Source organism: Rhododendron vialii, chromosome 5a, assembly GCF_030253575.1.
Source record: "Rhododendron vialii isolate Sample 1 chromosome 5a, ASM3025357v1".
Taxonomy (NCBI): Eukaryota; Viridiplantae; Streptophyta; class Magnoliopsida; order Ericales; family Ericaceae; genus Rhododendron; species Rhododendron vialii.
Window position 1 is genome coordinate 42,375,115 of NC_080561.1, and position 23,195 is coordinate 42,398,309.

At 36.8% G+C, this 23,195-nt stretch overlaps 2 protein-coding genes and 1 pseudogene across 2 annotated transcripts; all 3 read left to right on the top strand.

The window, feature by feature from the left end:
• The first annotated feature begins 503 nt into the window (after positions 1 to 503).
• LOC131326133 (cationic peroxidase 1-like) lies at positions 504 to 3,228 on the top strand. Its single transcript, XM_058358749.1, has 4 exons — positions 504 to 822; positions 1,132 to 1,314; positions 2,069 to 2,234; positions 2,529 to 3,228. Exons 1-4 carry the CDS (start codon positions 613 to 615, stop codon positions 2,912 to 2,914), a joined length of 945 nt encoding a protein of 314 aa, XP_058214732.1. The 5' UTR covers positions 504 to 612; the 3' UTR covers positions 2,915 to 3,228.
• A 3,057-nt stretch (positions 3,229 to 6,285) lies between these two features.
• On the top strand, positions 6,286 to 9,118 carry LOC131326132 (cationic peroxidase 1-like). The gene is made up of 4 exons (XM_058358748.1): positions 6,286 to 6,660; positions 7,011 to 7,193; positions 7,977 to 8,142; positions 8,435 to 9,118. The coding sequence occupies exons 1-4, from the start codon at positions 6,448 to 6,450 to the stop codon at positions 8,818 to 8,820; spliced, it is 948 nt and encodes a 315-aa protein (XP_058214731.1). The 5' UTR covers positions 6,286 to 6,447; the 3' UTR covers positions 8,821 to 9,118.
• A 7,725-nt stretch (positions 9,119 to 16,843) lies between these two features.
• Positions 16,844 to 18,459, top strand: LOC131326134 (peroxidase P7-like; annotated as a pseudogene).
• The last annotated feature ends 4,736 nt before the right edge of the window (positions 18,460 to 23,195 follow it).

Consider the following 23,195-nt stretch of genomic DNA (forward strand, 5'->3'; position numbering starts at 1 on the left):
TTAGTCCTACTGTTAACTTGAATTACATCAAGAAAATTAATTTTTTGAGCTTTCAAAAAATTCTTTTTGTTGGCAGGAACAATTATATATTTTTTTGGAGCTTTCAAACAATACTTTTTGTTGGTAAGTATGTTATTTATTTGAGAGTACAATAGATACTTGATTAGTTTGATTTTCAATTAAATAACAGAGATAACAACCTCTTTGTCAGATATATTTCTTGTGATGGGTTTACATTTTTCCACCATGATAAATTAAATCAAAAAACACAGCAAGCTATCTTTGTTTAAAATTGTCCCCTTTCATAAATCGGAAAAAAGATTGTACAATTATTTTCAAAATTCCTGTACGTAATATATCTCTTAAAAAAATTACAACAAAATTATAAAGGGCCCCAAAATCTGAGCCGGCCTAAGGCCCCAAAAAGTTTAGGGCCGGCCCTGCTCGTAAACCATGTGGAAAATGAAGAATGAGTACAAACTCCAGTGCTCTATAAATACAAGGAAACATTCATCTGGAGCCTCAACTCAGTACTGAACAAGAAGCTAGTTGAAGAAGCTTTCTTACTTCTTCTTCGTCATATATAGTTCTTTGGGTTTATAGTATATTGTGATGGGTTTGGGTAAATTGACATTGTGCTTATGGGTATTCTTTGGTGTTCTCGTTGGGATTGCCTCTGCTCAATTATCAACAACTTTTTACTCATCTTCTTGTCCTAACGTCCTTGCGACCATCAAAGCCGCGGTGAAGTCGGCAGTGTCGACAGAGGCTCGTATGGGGGCGTCTTTGCTCCGTCTCCATTTCCATGATTGCTTTGTCAATGCAAGTACTTTTCACTCTCTTTAACTTCATTGCCATGTACTCGTGTACATTCATCATTCATGTAGTATATATGTATCGATCATGAAGGCATCGAACAGTAAAGTATATATGTATCGATCACGAAGAGAGACGCCTAACCTCGAAATACGATGCTTTTTAAAACTTTGCTTAGTTACATTTTTTTTAATTTTAATTTGAAGCATGCAAGTTGGAAGTATTCGCATTGACACTAAAAAGACATATGACATACACCGATAAATGTAAAAGAATGGCTGATAATGTTTTCTCTCTCTAACAAATTCGAAACAGGGATGTGATGCATCGGTGCTGCTCGATGGCTCAACCGGAGAGAAGTCAGCTGGCCCAAATGCCAACTCACTGAGGGGGTTCGACGTGATCGATACCATTAAATCTCAAGTGGAAAAATTATGTCCCGGTGTTGTTTCTTGTGCCGATATCTTAACTGTTGCTGCAAGAGATGCTACAGTTGCTGTGAGACCATATTTAATCGTGTAGTTTATTGCGTTTTAGTGTCAAAAAATTAGCTAACAATGGTACATTTAATTAAAGACAGAGTTGAAAAAATTTCCCTTCTAAAGTCCTAGTTGAAACCCAATATTTATTTCCAAGATAAAAGTACGAAAAGAAATGTCTAGGGCTTTCAGTTTTCTAAGTAGATTAATTTGAGAACATAAATCAGACTTAGAATGTGGTCTGGATTTGGTTGAGCTTGGACTCGGTATAATTTTTTTTAATCTGTAAAAAAGATTTTATTAACCTTTCAAAGAAAACAAAGATTAAAAGGATTATGGGCACACTGGCGAAAATGCCACCCGAGAACCTACACCCAAAGGAAGACAAGAAGTAAATCAGAACACCAAACACCTGCTAAAAAAGTCAAAACAACTATGGAGCGCAAAGCGAAAAGCCAAAAACGAAAAGAGCCAAACCAAAACCCAAAGGAAGAAGCACCAAAGGACACAAAACATTATTGATTATCGAAAAGGCGAGACATTATACATGCAGCTAATGAAGAATCAATTATTGAAGAAATTTTACGTACGTAATTTTAAAACACAATTATGGACACAACTGCGTCATGCATCAAACGGTTCCGGATACAGTTCTTACTGGAATTGTGTTTTAAAATTATGTGCGAAAACTTTTTGATTAGTGAATACATATAAAAGTTACAAAATCATGGACTATACACTAATTAATAGTTTTATATGTGAAATATTTACAGTTGGGTGGGCCAAGTTGGTCTGTTCCATTAGGCAGAAGGGATTCGACTACGGCGAGTTTGAGTGCTGCTAATTCCAATCTCCCAGGTCCAGCTTCCAGTCTCAGTGCCCTTATTACTGCCTTCTCAAACAAAGGTTTCACTGCTAAAGAAATGGTGGCTCTTTCAGGTAATTGGTCATCTGATATCTTTCCATAGTCAATTTACGCACTCCTGCTAATTTCTCGGGAATCAATTTCATGCATGGTTAATTATTAGCGGTGCTCAATTAAAGTTGGGACAAAAGTCCGATAAGAAATGATTCCAAAAGAGATGATATAGAGTTTAGGAGGCTTCGGACAATAATCATAAAATGGAGCAAATCATCTCTAAATTTCTAAATTTGTCAACCCAACAAGTTTTCTCATTTTCTATCCATCACATATATCATCACAAGTTTATTCGTCTTCAAACCTCATGACAGGATCTCACACAATAGGCCAATCAAGATGCACGGTCTTCAGAAGTCGAGTTTACAACGAAACCAACATAGATTCGCAATTCGCGACTTCCGTTCAATCGAAATGTCCGAGCGCTGGCGGCGACAACAACCTCTCTCCTCTTGACGTCACCAGTCCAACCTCATTCGATAACGCGTACTTCAAGAATCTGCAGAGCAATAAGGGCCTCCTCCACTCGGACCAGGAACTCTTCAACGGAGGCTCCACCGATGCTCAAGTCAATGCTTACAGCACCAACTCTGCATCTTTCTTCACAGACTTTGCAAATGCAATGGTGAAGATGGGAAACCTTAGTCCACTCACCGGAACGAGCGGCCAGATCAGGACTAATTGCCGGAAAACAAACTGAGCCCCTTGTCACTTCACACTTTTCTAGACTCTATATACTTTTCTGTTTTTCTTTCTTTGGAACGGGAAAGAAAATTTTATTAATCATCGACCGATATTTACAATAGCAGATAGGAAATGGGCGTGTGAAACTAAGATTCGCATCGCTGTGCTCGATTTGTGTGTTAGCCAGAGCAGGTTAATTACGAAAATAAAAGTATTTGTTTGGATTGTAGTGTTTTGTAATTTGATTTGTATTGGTGATGTGCACTAAGATTTGCAGAGGAGTATTATACGTTATTGAAATGGTTTCGTTAATTTTGCACTCTGCTCTAATTTTCTTTTGCTGCCCTCTGTTTTAAATCTTCCAAATTAAAAGTGTACAGTAATCGCTGTTATTACTGTAGCATATATAGCTTTGTTAGGGAATGATTTTCACACTCCACTTTCTTATAATTAATAAAATTGAACCTGATATTAATTATTTTGGAAGATTTAAAATTGAACCCAACCATCATCATACTTATAAAGTCGATCAAATTTTGCTATAAATGGTCCTGTTTTTTTTTTCCTTTTTTTTTTTCATTTTTTGAATGAAAAACTAGCTACATGATTTGTTTGTTTAGTAAAATAACTAAACTCGAGCACAAATTTGGACTTGTTTAATTAACGAGTTGATGTCGAGGTAGTCATAGCTCAGCTTCATAATTTTTTACTTTTTTCCGCGTTAGTCATTTTGCGACAAGTATTTTACGATTTTTGATTTGCTCTAATCAGAAAAGTAAGAAATTATGACTTTTACCCAAATATTTTTTAAAACATCCAAGATAAAACCCAAAAAGCCGGTTGTTGGGATTTATCTTGAATATTACAAAAAGTATTAGGGTAAAAAGTAAAAAAATTTACTTTTTCGATTCTCTCGTCGAGACGAACTAATAGGGATAAAAAGTTTGTCGCAAAACAAAAAAATACAAAAAAAAATTGGATAGAGACAAAAAAAAGTCACTTGACTTTTTAATCCAAACCTAAGCAGTGGCTTCAGCGAACGCAACGAAGACCAAAAGTGTACAATCGGTGCAATCATCACCTTCTAGACAATTCTCTGATGCGGCCTCTGACTCCTCATCGAAGTTACGTTACTGTTTGGAAATGAAAAAAAAAAGTAAAAACCTGATTTTTAAAAGTTTTTTTAGCCTCTAATTGCTTCATTTTTATGCAAAAAAAAATTGAGTTTTAATCATAAATTTTACTTTTCTGAATCCCCTTATTGAGACAAATCAGAGAGGGGGGAGAGAAGAGAGGGGAAGGGAAACCCAAAAAAGAAAAGAAAAGAAAAACGGGTCGGGTTTGGCTGGTTTGGGTTTGGCTTGACCCATATCCGACCTGACCCGTTTCAACCCGTTTACTTTTTGACCCATATTTGACCCACCCATATTTGACCCACAACCCGTTTCAACCCACCCAGACCCGCCCGTTTGCCACCTCTTTACCGGCAATAAATATCTATTAACAGTAATAGTTTATTTTTAATCCGGACCGTCCAAAACACTTTTGGACGTCCGAAATGGTGCACCGTAAATTTTATTTACGGAAGGTCCCGTTGAAAAGTTTTTCTCTTATAATAAAATAATTTAACATGAAGTCGACAGATAACAGAACCGAATTCGATTCATATATCGAAATTTGAATTTGGTAAAAGGAAGTACCCGCATCGATCTCCGACCAGGATTAACCAAAGCCCAAAGTTAATATCCGTGTGAATACCTACAACCTCCTAATTCGGTGGTGGTGTTTTTTTTTAAATTCCTTCTTCTATCTTTTTAGTGTTTTGTTTGCTTTTAGGTTTGTCTTTTGATTTGTGGTTGATGGCATCTCTTTTTTTTGGCTTGGCAGAGGAAAAGATTTTTTTTAACTCAAAAAAGGTACATCGAATAAAAAGAAAGGAAGAATCAGAAAGTTCACCACTCGAAAAGTGAAAAGTGGCTGATGGCATGATATTTGGCATCTTGATAAGGGGTGTTTCTTTTACTAGTTGCAAAGTTGGTGGTGTCCTGGTTGCTTTCTTTCTTTCTTTTCTTGTGTCATTTTGCGAGTATATAGCTGTAGCACCTCTATGGGAGTTCTATAATCTTTGAAGTCCCTCTTAACGCATTTATTTTTCTAGTATCATGAGCTCACTTTTATCTCTACGATCATAAAATATTGTGGCTGATTAAAAAAAAAACAGAGATAAGGAGTGTAGGTGCAATTAAAGGGGGGAAAAAAATATTGACAATCTAACTGTTAAGTGTCCCGATACTGTTATTGTTGGAACTTGGGTGTGTATTTGTAAAACATTGAGTTTTTCACTAGTCCCACATTGGCTAGTCACAAAACTTTTATCTACTTTAAATGACTTTGCACACTAATGGGTTTGTGAATGAGGACCAAAGGAGAGGTCTCGCGCGCTCAGGAAAATGGGCGGCAATTTGAAAAACTGGTTCGAAACCAGTTAACCGGGTGTGCGTCACGAGTTATTCGCGCAGGGGGGGTGCAAATCCGGGATTTGAGCCTCGCGCACGTACTAGTAAAGCAAATTCTTACTGATTAATCAAAGCAATGTGATTAAGAAAAACATGTGCTGATTTGTGGCTCTGATTAAAGAAGTGATTTTCGGATTGATTAAAATCATGTGCTAAATCAAAGCAATTTGATTTTTGCTTCCAAAAATTAATCAAGCCCAGCTTGCACCTATAAATTCAGAGTTTCGGAATTGGTTAACGAACTGCTTGCACATATTGGGCAGAGCCGCGAAACGTCTTAAAGAAAGCAACCTAGTCCGCGACTCAACTCAACCGTCGTTCTACAAATTGGTATTCTGTTTTTCCAATAGCAGAATTCGAGGTAATCCGTTCTTGTTTTACAGCAGTTAATCCAACAGTTATATATTTACAACCTTGGTCGAGGCGGTAATACTTAGTATTAATTAGTTTGGAACACATGGAAAGAAATGGCAACAAGAAACTAGAAAGAAGCTGCAGCTTGCACAAGGTACTCCTAGCTAAAAATATTTACAATCTAACTCACACAGTACGTATGCATTGTATACCTGGAAAACATGCAGCAAACCAAAAGAAAGGCAACACTATATTTTTTCTTATTTTAATCCTAATATATTTTCTACTCTTTTATAATAGAGAAATACTTATTTATGGAACAGCCGTAAACAAGTGTTTATAGCACTCAATCTCTGTCGTCCATAAGTGTTTTGGAGGACCGGATGTTAATGAAACTTTTCCGGACCGTCCAAAACACTTTTAGAAGATCGTGATTAGTTACTGCTAAAAACAGCTTGTTTGCAGCTGCTTTGTAAATAAGCATCTCTCTTTATAATACACGAAGGTGGACTCGCAGACCATGTGGAAAATGAAGAATGAGTACAAACTCCAGTGCTCTATAAATACAAGGAAACATTCATCTGGAGCCTCAACTCAGTACCGAACAAGAAGCTAGTTGAAGAAGCTTTCTTACTTCTTCTTCTTCATATATAGTTCTTTGGGTTTATAGTATATTGCGATGGGTTTGGGTAAATTGACAATATTGTGCTTATGGGTATTCCTTGGTGTTCTCATTGGGATTGCCTCTGCCCAATTATCAACAACTTTTTACTCATCTTCTTGTCCTAACGTCCTTGCGACCATCAAAACGGCGGTGAATTCTGCAGTGTCGACAGAGGCTCGTATGGGGGCATCTTTGCTCCGTCTCCATTTCCATGATTGCTTTGTCAATGCAAGTACTTTTCACTCTCTTTAACTTCATTGCCATGTACTCGTGTACATTCATCATTCATGTAGTGTATATGTATCGATCATGAAGGCATCGAACCATAAAGTATATATGTATCGATCACGAAGAGTAAGATCTTGACGACACTGGTGACACATAAAACAGGAAGAGAGACGCCTAGCCTCGAAATACGATGCTTTTTCAAACTTTGCTTAATTACATGTTTTTTATTTTAATTTGTAGCACGCAAGTAGGAAGTATTCGCGTTGACACTAAAAAGACATATGACATATACCGATATATGTAAAAGAATGACTGATAATGTTTTTTTCTGTCTAACAAATTCGAAACAGGGATGTGATGCATCGGTGCTGCTCGATGGCTCAACCGGAGAGAAGTCAGCTGGCCCAAATAACAACTCACTGAGGGGATTCGACGTGATCGATACCATAAAATCTCAAGTGGAAAATTTATGTCCCGGTATTGTTTCTTGTGCCGATATCTTAACTGTTGCTGCAAGAGATGCTACAGTCGCTGTGAGTCCATATTTAATCGTATAGTTTATTGCATGTTAGTGTAAAAAAATTAGCTAACAACGGTACATTTAATTAAAAACAGGGTTGAAAAAATTTCCCTTCTAAAGTCCTAGTTGAAACCCAATATTTATTTCCAAGATATTAGTACGAAAAGAAATGTCTAGGGCTTTCAGTTTTCTAAGTAGCTTAATTTGAGAACATAAATCAGAATTATTAGAATGTGGTTTGGATTTGGTTGAGCTTGGACTCGGAATAATTTTTTTTTTATCAGCAAAAGAGATTTTATTTATCTTTCAAAGAAAACAAAGATTAAAAGGATTATGAGCACATTGGCAAAAATGCCACCCGATAACCTTCACCCAAAGGAAGACAAGAAGTCAATCAAAACACCAAACGCCTGCTAAAACAACCTAAACAACTATGGAGCACAAAGCCAAAAGCCAAAAACAAAAAGAGCCAAAACCAAAACCCAAAGGAAGAAGCACTGAAGGACACAAAACATTATTGATTATCAAAAAGGCGAGACATTATAGTTGCAGCTAATGAAGAATCAATTATTGAAGAAATGTTACGTACGCAATTTAAAACATAATCTTGGACACAACTGCGTCAGTGACTATTCTTTATACATAGATTCACATGCATCTAACGGTTCCGAACACAGTTCTTACTGGAGTTGCCTTTTAAAATTGTGTGCGAAATTTTTGATTAGTGAATACATATACAAGTTACAAAATCATGGAGTATATACACTAATAGTTTTATATGTGGAATATTTTACAGTTGGGTGGGCCAAGTTGGTCTGTTCCATTAGGCAGAAGGGATTCGACTACAGCGAGTTTGAGTGCTGCTAATTCCAATCTCCCAAGTCCAGCTTCCAGTCTCAGTGCCCTTATTACTGCCTTCTCAAACAAAGGTTTCACTGCTACAGAAATGGTGGCTCTTTCAGGTAATTGATCATCTGATATTTTTCCATAGTCAATTTACGCACACCTGCTAATTTCTCGGGAATCAATTTCACGCGTGGTTAATTATTAGTGGTGCTCAATTAAAGTTGGGACAACAGTCTGGTATGAAATGATTCCAGAAGAGTTGATACAGAGTTTAGGAGGCTTCGGACAATAATCATAAAAGGGAACAAACCATCTCTAAATTTCTAAATTTGTCAACCCAACAAGTTTTCTCATTTTTATCCATCACATATATCCTCACAAGTTTATCCATCCTCAAACTCATGACAGGATCTCACACAATAGGCCAATCAAGGTGTACGGTCTTCAGAAATCGAGTTTACAACGAAACCAACATAAATTCTCAATTTGCGACTTCCGTTCAATCGAATTGTCCGAGCACTGGCGGCGACGACAACCTCTCCCCTCTCGACGTCACCAGTCCAACCTCGTTCGATAACGCATACTTCATGAATTTGCAGAGCCAAAAGGGCCTTCTCCACTCGGATCAAGAACTCTTCAATGGAGGCTCCACCGATAATCAAGTCAATGCTTATAGCACCAACTCCGCATCTTTCTTCACGGACTTTGGAAATGCAATGGTGAAGATGGGAAACCTTAGTCCACTCACCGGCACGAGCGGCCAGATCAGGACTAATTGCCGTAAAACAAACTGAGCCCCTTGTCACTTCGCACTTTTTTAGACTATATATACACTATTCTGTTTTTTTTTTTTTTTTTTCTTTCTTTCTTTGGAAGGGCAAAAAGTTTTTTATTAATCATCGACCGATATTTACAATAGCAGATAGGAAATGGGCATGTGTGAAACTAAGATTCGCATCGTTGTGCTCGTTTTATGTGTGTTAGCCTGAGCAGGTTAATTACGAAAATAAAAGCATTTGTTTGGATTATGGCAGTGTTTTTGTAATTTGATTTGTATTGGTGATGTGCAATAAGACTTGCAGAGGAGTATTATACGATATTGTAATAGTTTTGTTAGTTTTGCACTCTTATTACTTATGCCTTCACAATACATACTTTACTTTTTAAGAGAATCATTATACTCTGGTGCGTGGTCAGGAGCCCAAAATAAGATTTATACTCCATGGGTTATTTGTTAGAAAATGATTCACACTTCACTTTCTTATAAACGCATTTTGCAAATTTTTCTTTTCGTATTTATAATTACGCACAGAAGGCAAATTTTGAAGTTCATTGATAATAAAAAATGAATCGCTGAAAACATTTTTACCTGAAGTCAATGGATAACTGGACTGAATCCGGTTCAAATATCGAAAAACCACACAAAGTTGGGTTTGGATTTGGTCAGAGGAAGTACCCGCATCGATCTCAGACCAGAACCAAGCCCAACGTTAATACTCCGTATTGGTGTCAAAATTTCCGTACGACTTCCCAAGCCCGGGCAAAGTTGATATCAGGGGTGTTTTCGGTAGTAAAAAATTTGTAAATTTTTATTTATGATTGGAAAGTTATTAGGTGTTTTCGGTAGTGAATAAGTTTTTGAGAAATGTTAAGTTAATTCCAATAGTGTAAAAGTTTTTGCTGAGTATGTGAGTGGAAAAGTTGTTGAGTTGGTAAAACTTTTTTGTTAATGAAAACCAATTGGTAAAATGTACTCCCTCCGTCCCTTTTTTTGTGTCCAGTATTTCATTTTGGGCTGTTCCTTAATATGTGTCCATTTTGTAAAGTTAGGGAGGTAAAAGTTGGTGTATTGTCTATTTTGTCCCTAAAAGTAGATTTTATTTTGAAAAGTTAGTGAGTAAAAGTGTAATGATGATGAGTAAATAGGAAAAGTGGAGGAAAAAGTTGATGTGAAAGGTGTAATAATGATGTCTTTTTAATAAGTTGGAGTTACGAAGCAGGACACTTAAAAAGGGACGGAGGGAGTATTAAGTTTTTTCGCATTTTTCATAAGTGGAGTTAAGATGGTGAAATGCATTAAATTTTTGTGTGATTTTTGTTAGTAAAAACCGGGTCTCAGTGTGAACAAGTCCCAAAGACCTCCTAATTATTGATATATGAACGTTGTAACTTTATTTTTCTAGTAACTTTTGATGACAGAGACCAAATTTGGTGGTGGTGTTTTTTTTTTGTTTTTTCCCCCTTCTTTTTTCTTTTTAGTGTTTTGTTTGCTTTTAGGTTTGTCTTTTGATTTGTAGTTGATGGCATCTTGCTAACTGTGGGCGTTTCTTTTAGTTGGTGGTGTACTGGTTGCTTTCTTTTTTTTTGGAAAGGCGAAAAAGATTTCATTAATTTTTTAATAGAGATTATAAAAATTAAAGGGAAACACGTGAGAACGACATCATAACAAGGAGAAAGCATCCCAACTATGTTGACACCCACACCCTTGACAAAATCATATGCCTAATCACGGACCCAAAAAAGTTGACAAGAAGTCAACAAAAACGATTACAGATGGAAAACTGAATGCTTTGTTTGGATGATATTTAAAAAATTTTTGAGTTTAGTTTTTAGATAATGAGTGGAGAGATAAAGTAAGATAATAATTGGAGATATGAGTAATGAGCAAAAATAGATAAAGAAAATAATGAGAATAATGATTAAAGAGTTGAGAGAGAAATAAAAGTAATAATTGAAAACTGAAAACAATCCAAATCTTGCTTTCTTTCTTCATTTTTTTTTTTGTGCGTCATTTTGCGAGTAGCACCTCTATGGGAGCTTACAATCTTTGAAGTTCTCTTAACGCATTTATTTTTCTAGTATTAGGAGTTCACTTTTATCTCTACGATCATAAAATTTTGTTGCCGATAAAAAAAAAAAATAGGTGCAAGGAAAAAAAAAAGAACAATGCGTCCGTGATAAGGATCAAAAAAAAAAAAAATGTGCCCGTGACTGAAGCCAAATCGAAAAAAGGCAAATTGATTGTACAGCCTAATCTGACAACCTTGTCTGAGGTATAGGCAATCCCACCAAACAAAATCGGTGGCAAAATAAACCAGTGACATTTCAATCAATCGGTAAATCTCTTCACACAGATAATCTGTGCATAAATTAAGTACAGATTTTATATTAGGGCCTACCACATATTCTGCACAAATGATTCGAGCCGTTCATTAAATGTAAAACATTTTTTCAAGGATTCTCGTAAAAAATCAGCTCAATCCAATAACCTATAAGTGCTTGATCTAATCATCTAATTTTTCATTACCCGAAAATATGAATAAATATTTAGATGATTGGATCGAGCACCTATAGGTATTAGATTGAGTTTATTTTTTAAGAGGATCTTTGAAAAAATATTTTACATTTAATGAACTGTTCGAATCATTTGTGTGGGACCCATGGTGGGCCCCACAACAAAATCTGTGTACAATCTGTGTGTACAGATATATGTGTGGTTAGCAGGGTTCTCAATCAATTCTACACAGTTTCAACTGCACGCAGGGTCGATACAGCATTCGTCCATTTGCTTTAAATTAGTCTTTACATAAAGGCGCTCCATCCATCCATCCATCCATAATGGAATTGAAGGAAAAAAATAATAATAATAAGTCAAGTTTCGATACAATGTAGAAGTCAATTACTACTAGTATATTAATTCGACTTTTGAAGATCTGCTCAAAATTTTGAGGTACGTTGGATCAAATTTGGTGTTCAATCCCAGCCATCATATCAAACGCTCTCTTGTACTTTTGACTGTAAAATCGGATCCTTTGAGGCAGGATATTGCAGCCCTAGCTAGGATTGAAATAAAGATTCAGTCATAGTACGTTAAATCACGATCCTCCAATTTGCCGCGAATGATAGGTGTGAGAGAAATATTTTGCAAAATCGTTCTACCTTCTAACATAGATTTTGATTTAGATATAAAATTTCAATTCATCCCATTCAATAGTTTTTTAGTCAATGTGGACCTCGCTCATGGTGAATCTTAAAGATTGACCATGTGCATTGACTTCGTGTTCCTATGGAGTACGCGAATGTGTGCATTGACCTCATGTTCCTATGGAGTACGTGAACGTGAAGAATCGAATTGTACATGCAGTGTGTGAAACTATTCCAATGCACGTGCCCCTATGCTGACTGTTGAGGTTCTCTTAAAGTAATTTTTTATTTTTTGGTCAAACGGAAATATTATAGAGCTACTAGCGAATCCGAGTCATACTCCAAAGTATCATATTACAAACCACATCCTAAACAGGATAACCAAGTACCAAACTAGGTTCTAAGGTGGCCAAACCCCATTACATCAGCAAGGACAATTTTTCAGGCCGTAAACGAAACAGCCCTAGTGACAAACAAATCATCATCTTCTTGTTCTGACCCCATATGAGTAATGGTAACATTAGTCATGCTTGCAATCTTCTTGGCTTCCTCCACGATGTAACGATGTGCTTGATCCAGAGGTCTGCCTTCGTTACATAGTTTCACAGCAACACTAGAGTCAGACTCTATAATGACATTGTGCATCCCTTTCTCTAGCATAATAGAAAGGTCTATGTAGATTGTCCATATTTCCACCTCCAAGCTAGAAGAGCAGTTAGCTTTCCCAAAGAACCCAAAGATCCAGTTGCCCTTGTGGTCTCTAAAGTAATTTTCGCAGATACCAATATATCAACCTCAAACAAAAATAGAGAATTATTTTCCGGCAAAATCTCATAGCATGTCCAGTCATTAATCTCAGAGCATCTCTGGTGAATGAGAGTCTCTACAACTTTATTTTGGAAACTTGAAATACTACAACTTTTAAATCAATAAGTAAAGTTGAAACTTACTTCTATTCATACACACTCTAACCACAAATCTCCATTTCCATCAATATATTCAAAAGACTTGCAATTTCCTCACTTTCCTTACGAACCTTACCAACATTCCTTCAAATTTCAAATTATTGAAATTTTCCACTAAATATATCAAATATTGGTGTCAAAATAAAGATATTGTGATTATCTTTTCAATAGTATGAAATTATATAAAAATAAGGTCTATAATTTTAAAGTTATTCAATATTATTTCGAATGAGAAGTGAAGTAGAAAAGGAGACGAGTCTCCTTTTTTTGTTGGGTCTCATTTTCCAAAGAGACCCAAAACGAGATCGATTTCCAAAATGGAGCTTGATTGGAGTGCATACAATCACCATTTTTGTACGCAATATAGAGATATAGAGTTGGTTGAAAACGTCTTGATTTGGCCTAAATGCCGATTATGTTTATTAAAATATTCATATTCAGCCGTCTGACTTTGCCTCAAAGCTCACTGTACTTCTTTAAAAAAAAAAAATTACATTACGAGGATTCTACGGTTATACCATGGCGCGTTAATTTTCTATATTATTTCTTTTCAAATTATGACTTTCTCTTTGAATTTATATTTTTTGACTTTCTCTTTGGCTTTATAGTTTTTGCTATTAGTGACTGGATCCAACGGGTGCGCAAAAACATGTGCGCGACTTTGCCTAACGGACTAAGTTGCGCGTGTGAAGATTGAGTCGATAGTACTTCTGTGTGCGATGGCCTCGTCTTTGGGGTTGAGTCGTGTGACGATTGAGTCGGATAGTCAGATATAACCATCAAACTCAGTGTCTCTGACTAGGACCCTCCATGGGATGTTATGTCTCTTTAGTTTGGGATATCAGAAAATACTGCTCAAATTTAGGGAAAGCTAATGAACTTGCCCATGGGGTGGCTAGCTTCCAGTGCTAAAACAAGGACTCTCCCTCCTAATTGTGTGGTGTCTTTTTTGGGCAACTTTTGGTGATAAAAGAAACAAAATACATTTTAATTATTTAAGAAATGGGCATCCGCAACTTGGAGATAAACAAAAGGTCATTACTGATCTATATGGACCTTTTAGCCGTCAAAAGCTATAATTAATTTAAAAGAACCCAAAACATATTTTGACGTTAAGAATTTTTTTTTGGTGGGGGGCAAACGTTAAGAGTTACCATTAGAGGAAAATACGGGTTGGATGCTAATTGTTGGTTGCCCTACGTTCATGGCTTAGGTCCAACCTCAAGAATATGGGCGGATATTTGTTCATTGGAGAATCCTTCATCTCATTTGGGCTACTCAATCCGAGAGGGCTTTAAAGTCCAAGTAAACTCAGGCAATGCAACTGTGTTTTGGGAACATGTCTGGTTGGGTGAGTTACCGTTGAAAGAAGAATATCCTAGGCTATTCTCCTTATCTACTCAAAAGGAGATGTTGATCAGCAACATGAGGGATGACGAGGCTGGGGGATCTTGGGACCTATCGTTCAGGAGAGAATTGTTTGGGCGAGAGAATCAAGAGATGGTCAACCTGAGACTTCGACTTCAACGTGTGTCGTTAAATCCAACAAAGCCTGACATGTTATTATGGCGGTGGACGGGGGATGGTAATTTCACAGTTAAATCAGCTTATGGGCAGTGGGAATTGCTTCATCATTCAAGCAGCGAGTTACTGGGATCATTGTGGAAGAACTTAAGTCCTCCAAAGGTGGAAATTTTTGCTTGGTTGGCCGTCAAAGAAAAAGCAGTTACCAGGTCAGAACTTCTTCGTAGAAATGTGATAGATGAGTTTCACTTACCTGTGTGTCCTCTTTGTTCTTTGCACCTTGAAACTCATCAGCACTTATTTCTTCATTGCCATTTTTCCTGGAGTGTTTGGTCAATAATCTTAGATTGGTGGAGCATCAAATGGGTTTGTCCAGTTTCAGTACCAGTTCTAGCTAGCTGGTGGTTTGCAAATGGATTTACTAGGTTAGAGAAACACATTTGGGAGGCTTGTTTCTATGCAACGTTATGGTCCATATGGTTGGTAAGGAATGACTACATTTTCAACAACTCAACAAAACAAGCCTGGGAAGTGGGAGAGGTAGTTAAAACTCGGGTTGCGATGTGGATGAAGGCAAAATTTGATATCAAGGTCTACATCGTAGAGGAGTTCAAGGTTTTTTTAGATGGTATCCGAAAACTGAGATTGTAAGGTTCGTAGTTTTTTGGTGTGCCATTCAACTATCTGTTGGATGCGTGTGTATGTATTAGTGTATCTTTTGGTGTATCAAAGCTCTTGTGAGTTTTGAGTCTTCCCTCGATGTACCCTCTTCGAGTAATATAAAAATGTTTCGTTTACCGAGCAAAAAAAAAAACGTTAAGAGTTACTATATTTTAGAAAAATATTAATGCTAGGGAACGTATATATACATAGTGAAGAATTCAAGAATTTCTCATGTTTAGAAACATTTTGATTAAAATATTGTGATGAAATAGCGCGCTGCTCAGAAAATTTGATTCAAAATCATGAATATTTGATTAAAATAGCTGTTGTTGAAGATTTTTTGTTTGAAAGAAAAAAAATTTAAGTCCAACAATTCTACGTCTTGGTGCTTACGGAAGATCATTCCGCATTACGCGCTTGTTTATTCTATATATATTAAATCAACACGGTTGACACTCCTTCAAATAATGTATTTTTTTCCCAAAAAATCTATCAATACTGATGGTCGTTATAGAAATAGAAAATTGAGCCGGCAGATGTTATGTAGTTGCATGTTAATTTAGAAAAACTTTTATATGAAACGGGGATATATAGGAGGGGTACTGGTGGTGTCCCTCCCCGGTCCGTTTTCAAATTTTCGGCCATTTTCCGAGCACACTTTGATGATCAGCTTTGTTTATTTTATAGAGCTCTGCAAAAATATTAATCTTGCCAAAAATCATGTTTATCAGACTTTAGTACGTAGATATATGATCAGCATACGTAAAAATTGCAAAAAAACAAAAATTGGGTTCCGATTTAATTAGTGTGTTTTTTATCCAATTTTTGTTTTTCTTCAATTTTTACGTGTGCCAATAATGTATCTACTAAAATCCGATGAACATGATTTTTGGCAAGATTAATGTTCTCGCCAAACTCTACAAAATGAACACCGAGAAATTAAAAATAAACTGGAGGGGGACATCACCACCCCTCCTATTCCCGTTTCATGTACAAGTTTATTTGTTAGTGTTAACAATGTAGTCCCTCAGTTCTGGGTTAATGACTCCAAATGTCCCAAAACATTTATTCGATCCATTCTAAATCCCTCCTTCTAGAGTAACCAATTTACTGATTACAGAATAGGGCAAGAAGTGTTGGTTTACTAAAAAAAAAAAACATGCAAATAAAATAAATATATCGGAAATGAGAATGCTAGGAAGGATTATGGTAAGACTATTTTAGATCAATTTTAAATAAACAAAAACCTGCAAGGAACAATATGATGTGATGTGATTGACAGAATCAATTAGGAGTAGTAGATGAACTTGGACAAGCATGTGAAGGATGTATGGCCACTAACGTCTACCGTTCTAATTTTTAATGAATGAGTTTGGGTTTAATTTATCACCCTTAATTTTATTTAATACTAGAAATCCAATAGTAGCTCTTACTAAAATATTGATGAATTACAAGCTATGATTGGTAAAGGATGTTTTGACTGATTTCTGGTAATAATTTTTCAAAATAATTCTAGTAGATCGATTAAGGACATTTTTTGAAACCATTCATCGCGTGTGCCCTTGACTCTATCTTTGTTCATATTGATTAGAGTCCGAGAAGTCTCCCGACTCTCACCTATAAGTAAAGGGCATCACAGTAACCAAATGGCATCAAAAATTTACAAGAACACGAACTAATCCTAATTAATCTCTCTACTACTTGTTTAGTAGTACTACGCAAAACTACTCTTTCCCACAACATGCGTTCCCATGGTAGCTTCTCCTTCCTTGCCTTAAGCTTAGTTGTTTTTTCTCTTTCAACAACAGCTGCTTTCTCCGCAAAAACTTTCACCAAATTTCTACGACAAAACATGTCCCGGTGCTTTGGCAACCATCAAAAGCGCTGTCGACGCTGAGCTGATGAGACAGCAACGCATGGGCGCTTCTTTACTACGCCTCTTCTTCCACGATTGCTTCGTTCAGGTACCACAATATATCCAAAAACAAAATATCCTGTAAACATGAAATTTTGATCTCAATTTGTTGTAGTTGCATGTAAACTTAGAGAGCTGGCCAATGGTCAATTGTTATTGCAGACGTGTGATGGTTCAATTCTTTTGGACCCGGCACCCAACATCGATAGCGAAAAGAATGCAGTTGCTAATGCGAACTCTGTTAGAGGATATGATGTGATCGACAGAATCAGGTTGGAGATGGACAAGACCTGTGGAGGGCCGGTCGTGTCATGTGCCGACATTGTGGCTGTTGCTGCTCGTGACTCTGTGGTTGCGGTATGTACTATTCGACCGTGCTTAAGTTAAATTCGTATTTTTGAAGAATGTTAAACCTCTAAACCAAGTTTGAGAAGCTACTCATTAATTCATTCTTTGCTCTTTTCAGATCGACTTGCCTAATTTATTAGAAGGCTAAATTTTAACATACTTTTAAAAATCATTTTCAAACGAAAGTTGCACGATTCAGCTACAAGACTACAACGGAACATGCAATATCACCACACCTTTAATTTTACGATGTCTTGGCCACATGCAGCTAGGAGGACCAACGTGGGAAGTCCAACTAGGGAGGAGAGACTCACTCAACGGGAACAGCACCCTAGCGGACATCAACCTCCCATCACCCATTATGAACCTCACACAACTCATCGCCACCTTCAAAATCCAAGGCCTCAACGTCCAAGACCTAGTCACCCTCTCCGGTGCCCACACGATCGGCTTGACCCATTGCGGATTCTTCCAGAACCGAATCTACAACGAAACCAACATACCCATCGACCCGGCCTTTGCCCGCCTGCGCCAACGCCTCTGCCCAAATGCCACTACCTTTGCGGCCCAGGCGGAACTCGCTCCTCTTGACTTGATCACTCCGAGACAATTTGACACAAATTATTTCTCCAATTTGGTGCAGAAGAAGGGCCTTTTGGATTCTGATCAGGAGCTTTACAATGGCGGTGTGACGGATGGGTTGGTGAAGCTGTACAGTACAAATCAGGAGGCGTTTTTCAAAAATTTCGCAAGGTCTATGGTTAAGATGGGGAATTTCAAGCCGTTAACTGGGAACGAGGGGCAAATTAGGAATAATTGCAGGAGAGTGAACCCTTAATGTGTTGGAAGTCAATGGGTGCTTTTTTTTTTTTGTTTTTGTTTTTGATGTTTTTGGTCTAAAAAAACAAGAAATAAATACTCATTAATGTGTTGGAGTACTTGTAACAAAAGCAATTAATGTGTCGGGTAATGTATGTAATTAAGTGTCTATCTTATCCCTTGTATTATGAGCTAGTTGTGCAGCCTGTGAATTTGTGATAAAGGTTTTGTGATCAAGTGAATAAAATGGGTCCGGCTCTGGCGTCATGGTTCCAAGCGGCTTCTTTTTTTTTTGATTTTGTTGTTTTTGGTTGTTGTTTCTGTATTTTCGGACCGATAGTGTCCGCTTTTATTGTACTGTTTTCTTATATATATTATCTGCATTTTCTGGCTGGTAAAAAAAAAAAGTGAATAAAATGGGTCGATCGTTGGACCATCTTTATCATCTTATCTGATTCTCTAAACTAGTACTAAGGTTGCGCACACACTTTCGCATGCGAATACATGGGGTGAGTGAGTGGGGGAGTGGGTAGTTGAGTGGAGCAGAACATAGAGTATGGCAGCTAGAGTGCGAGTAAAATTTTACATTATCACCTTGTTAGTTAGTTCGGTTTGGTCTAGTTTTGTTTGGTTTGATTTGGTTTGGTTTAGACATTTTTGCAAACAAAATCAGACATTTCGGTTTGGACATTTGACAAACAAAGTCAAACCATATGTTATTGACGGTTTGGTTTGGTTCAGCTTGACCAGTTTGTTACTCATGTCGCGTTTTAAAGCAAGAAAAAGAACACCGCAATTAAGCTCTCACCCTTTTAATTTCCCTGTTGAACTACTTAAATTAGGTTTGACTTTGATCATGGTCTAACACAAATAAGGAGACTATTGGAACAAAACAAGTCAAAGTACGAAGGGGAGAAAGCAATCAAAGATTTTTCATTTTAAGAAATAGTAGTAGGCCGGATTAGCATACACAAGTGACAAGTCCATGGGCCATTTACGCCCAAATCCCACTGGGCTCGCAGGCCCAAAGCAGGGGAGCGAGGGTCGATAAAGATCCGTCACCTGTTCGGAAGATACCCGGATCAGGACAGATTATTCCATGCCTCCGGGGCATAGCCACGTGGTGCCCCGGGGCTTTTTGCACCACACATTTCAGTGCAACACTGAAATGTGTGGTGCTGGGCACTGAAATATGTGGTGCAAAAAGCCCCGGGCACCACGTGGCTATGCCCTTGGGGCATAGTATAATTTTTCCCGGATCAGAGGATTGACCTAGGTCGCGCCAGAGATTGCAGCAAACCGCAGCCGGCTCAGTACAAAGAAGATCGGATAGGCCACGTGGCACCATTCTCATTCGGCCACATGGAAAGGACAAAAGGAATATGATGAGTTTGGCTCAGGAGCCGTACGACTTTTTGCCTCTTCCATTTTCAAGAGTTAAGTTTTGTTCGCCCTCCACCTAAGATGGTGAATATTACCCTCCTTTTTATTGATTGAAATGATGTGAACCTCACCACAAAGTGATGTCATACTTACCAAAAAGTGTATTGCATATTAAACTTATCCCCAAAAACCTTTTTTTTTAAATCAAAGTTTTCAAAAAATTATTTTCCCTTTTTCTAATAACATGTTTTTATTAGTTTGAAAACTATTTTTAAAAAATTATTTTCTATGTCACAATTTCTAGATTTTTATTAGTTGAAAAAGTAATGTGACATGTTTTGATTATTCAATCTTGATTGTACCATTGTGAATCTATATATTACTAACCTCAACAATCATTTAAATGGATAATCAAAAGATGATGTGATAATTTTTAATTATCCACTTTAGATTATTTCACTGTGAATGCTCTTATACATGCAGCTAATGAAGCATCAAGTTGAAGAAATTTTACATACGCAGTTTTAAAACACAACTCTAAAGGCATCAATGACTATTCTTTACACATGAATTTACATGCATCGAACGGTTTCGGATACAGTTCTACCTGAAATTGTGTGCGTAAACTTTTTGAATATTTTTGAATACATATACAAGTAACAAGATCATATATCCGTCCCATTTTCTTTGGACTTTTTTGATATTCGTGTCATTCTTAAAATTCTTTTATCTTCCGGTATGAATCTCCAAAAATATGTTATGGATCTTATTTAATAGTTCTCGATTAGATCTATAATACAAAGTTTTCAAAATTATAAAAAATATTATAAAAAAAGAGATATAAGAGTTTAAAAAATGATACAAATATTAAAAAAGACCAAAGAAAATGAGACGGAGTAGTTTTATCCATGGAATATTTACAGTTGGGTGGGCCCAGCTGGCCTGTTCCATTAGGCAGAAGGGATTCGACTACGGCGAGTTTGAGTGCTGCTAATTCCGGCAATCTCCCAAGTCCAGGTTCCAGTCTCAGTGCCCTTATTACTGCCTTCTCAAACAATGCCCTTATTACTGCCCTCTCAAACAAAGGGTTTCACTGCTAAAGAAATGGTGGCTCTTCAGGTAATTCATCTGATACTTTTTCCTACTCAGTTTACGCACACCTGCTAATTTTTCGGGGCTTTTCAGGTAATTCATTTGATACTTTTTCTACTCAGTTTACGCACACCTGCTAATTTTTCGGGAATCAATTTCACGCACGGTTAATTATTAGCAGTGCTCAATTAAAGTTGGAACAAAAATACTGTATAAAATGACCCCAGAAGAGTTGATACTTGATAGAGTTTAGGAAGCTTCGGACAATAATCATAAAAGGGAGCAAACCTCTAAGTATAAAGTCATGACTACAAGTGCAAACCGATACACATTAATCCATATTCTTTTTAGTCTTGTAATACTTTTTCAAAGATTAATAAAATTTTCTTTGCCTTTAAAAAAAAAAAAGTGATCGATAAGTTTGTCTCAATTAATATAGTGATAAGTTTGTCTCAATTAATATAGTGGATAAATTAGACTTTGCACCGCTGGCTAAGCATTTCTTCGGTTCTTGAACTTTAATATTCTGGATATTTAACATTGTAGCCAAAAGGATACTTTTTCAAAAAATGAAATCCAAAAAGAGAGCTGGTTTTAGCTTTAAATTAAACCACTTGTCTTGACTAAAGCGTGGAGGAACCTAAAAAGTAAGAAATTACAATAAAAACTAAATAAAATTACACTAAAGAAGATTTCGTCCTTGTTTAGCGCTAAAGTCTATGCTCTGTTTAGTAACGCTTTCACTTTTCTGTTTCCTATTTGTTGAAACCAATTTTTAAGTTTTCTAAAAATAAAAATAAAAGCAAAAAATATGTTTGTGTCAACTTTTTTTTTTTTTAAAAAGAAACAAAATTAGTTGTTCGTGAACGGTGAAATCATATAACAACATCTAAGGACACATTTTTGTTTTTCTACGCTCCAACTAACATTGTCTTCGGAATCGCCATCAAATCTATATATCCACAACTGAATTTGCCTAAAGATCTAAAAGATAGTTCGTAGTAAAAGGAAAACATCCAAAGCAAAACAAAAATCCCCAATCAAAGGAAAGAGAGTCCCAAACACTGAAACAACATAAGCTGAAGATTGCTAGTTCCGAGCTCGACGCGAGTGATCTGCCGGCTTCTCAAGGGCTTTGAAGCTACATAGGCTCTCATCCGAAACAAGTGTTTGCAATATCTCTGGACTGTATTTGGAAGAGAGTGAAGGAGATGGGATTCGGGGGGGGGGGGGGGGGGATAAAAAAGGACCTTCAAGGAATTGTTAAGGGCCTGGCACTGTAGCGGAGCCTTTTTTGCAGGCTGTTTTTTGTGAAAATAGTGAAAGTTGGGTTTTGTTACTTCCTCAAATTATGAAAATAGTTAAAGTAAATTCCAGAATTTGAAAGTGAAAGTAGTGCACCAAACAAACGTTTAAAGTAAATTTTTTAAAATTCTAAAAATGAAAACAGAATACTGAAAATAGAATTGCTACCAAACATGACCCTAGCTTTTCATTGGAACTTTCAACTTTGTCTACTATCTCTTTTGTTTATCTTTTTTGGATTATTTTCAACTTCGGTCTACATTTGTATATGCTTTTATAATTTCTCCTGTTGGGACAAATGATCAATCTCAAATATATTAATAGAAACCATCTCTAAATTTCTAAATCCGTCAACCCAACAAGTTTTCTCATTTTTGACACATCACATATATTCTCGCAAGTTTGTTCGTCCTAAAACTCATGACATCTCACACAATAGGCCAAACGAGGTGAACGGTCTTCAGAAGTCAAGTTTACCACGAAACCAAAATAAATTCCCAATTCGCGACTTTCGTGAAATCGAAATGTCCGAACTCTGGCAGCGATGACAACCTGTCCTCTCGATGTCACTAGTCCAACCTCGTTCGATAATGAGTACTTCAAGAATTTGCGGAGCAGAAGGGCCTTCTCCACTAGGACCAAAAACTCCTCAACGGAGACTCCACCGTTGCGCAAGTCAATGCTTATCACCAACTCTGCATCTTTCTTCACGGACTTTGCAAATGCAATGGTGAAGATGGGAAAGCTTAGTCCACTCACCGGCACGAGCGGCTAGATCAGGACTAATTGCCGGAAAACAAACTGAGCCCCTTGTCACTTCACACTTTTTATTAATCATCGACCATTATTTACAATTGCCAAAATGGAAATGGGCGTGTGTGAAACTAGGATTTGCATCGTTGTACCCGATTTATGTGTGTTTGCCAGATCAAGTTAATTACGAAAATAAAAACATTTGTTTGAATGGTGGTGTTTCGTTAATTTTGCTCTCTGCTTTAATTTTCATTTGCTGCCCTCTGTTTTATATCCTTCAAATTAAAATTGCACACTTGTTGCTGTTATAACTCTGGTGCTCAGGTGGCCCGAAATAAGAATTATACTCTCCGTGGGTAATTTGTTAGAAATTGGTTTCCACACTCCATTTTCTTATACGGTAACTCTGCAAAATTTTCTTTTAGTATTTATGACTACACATAACACAATTTTCAAAGTACAAAAGGTAAATTTTGAA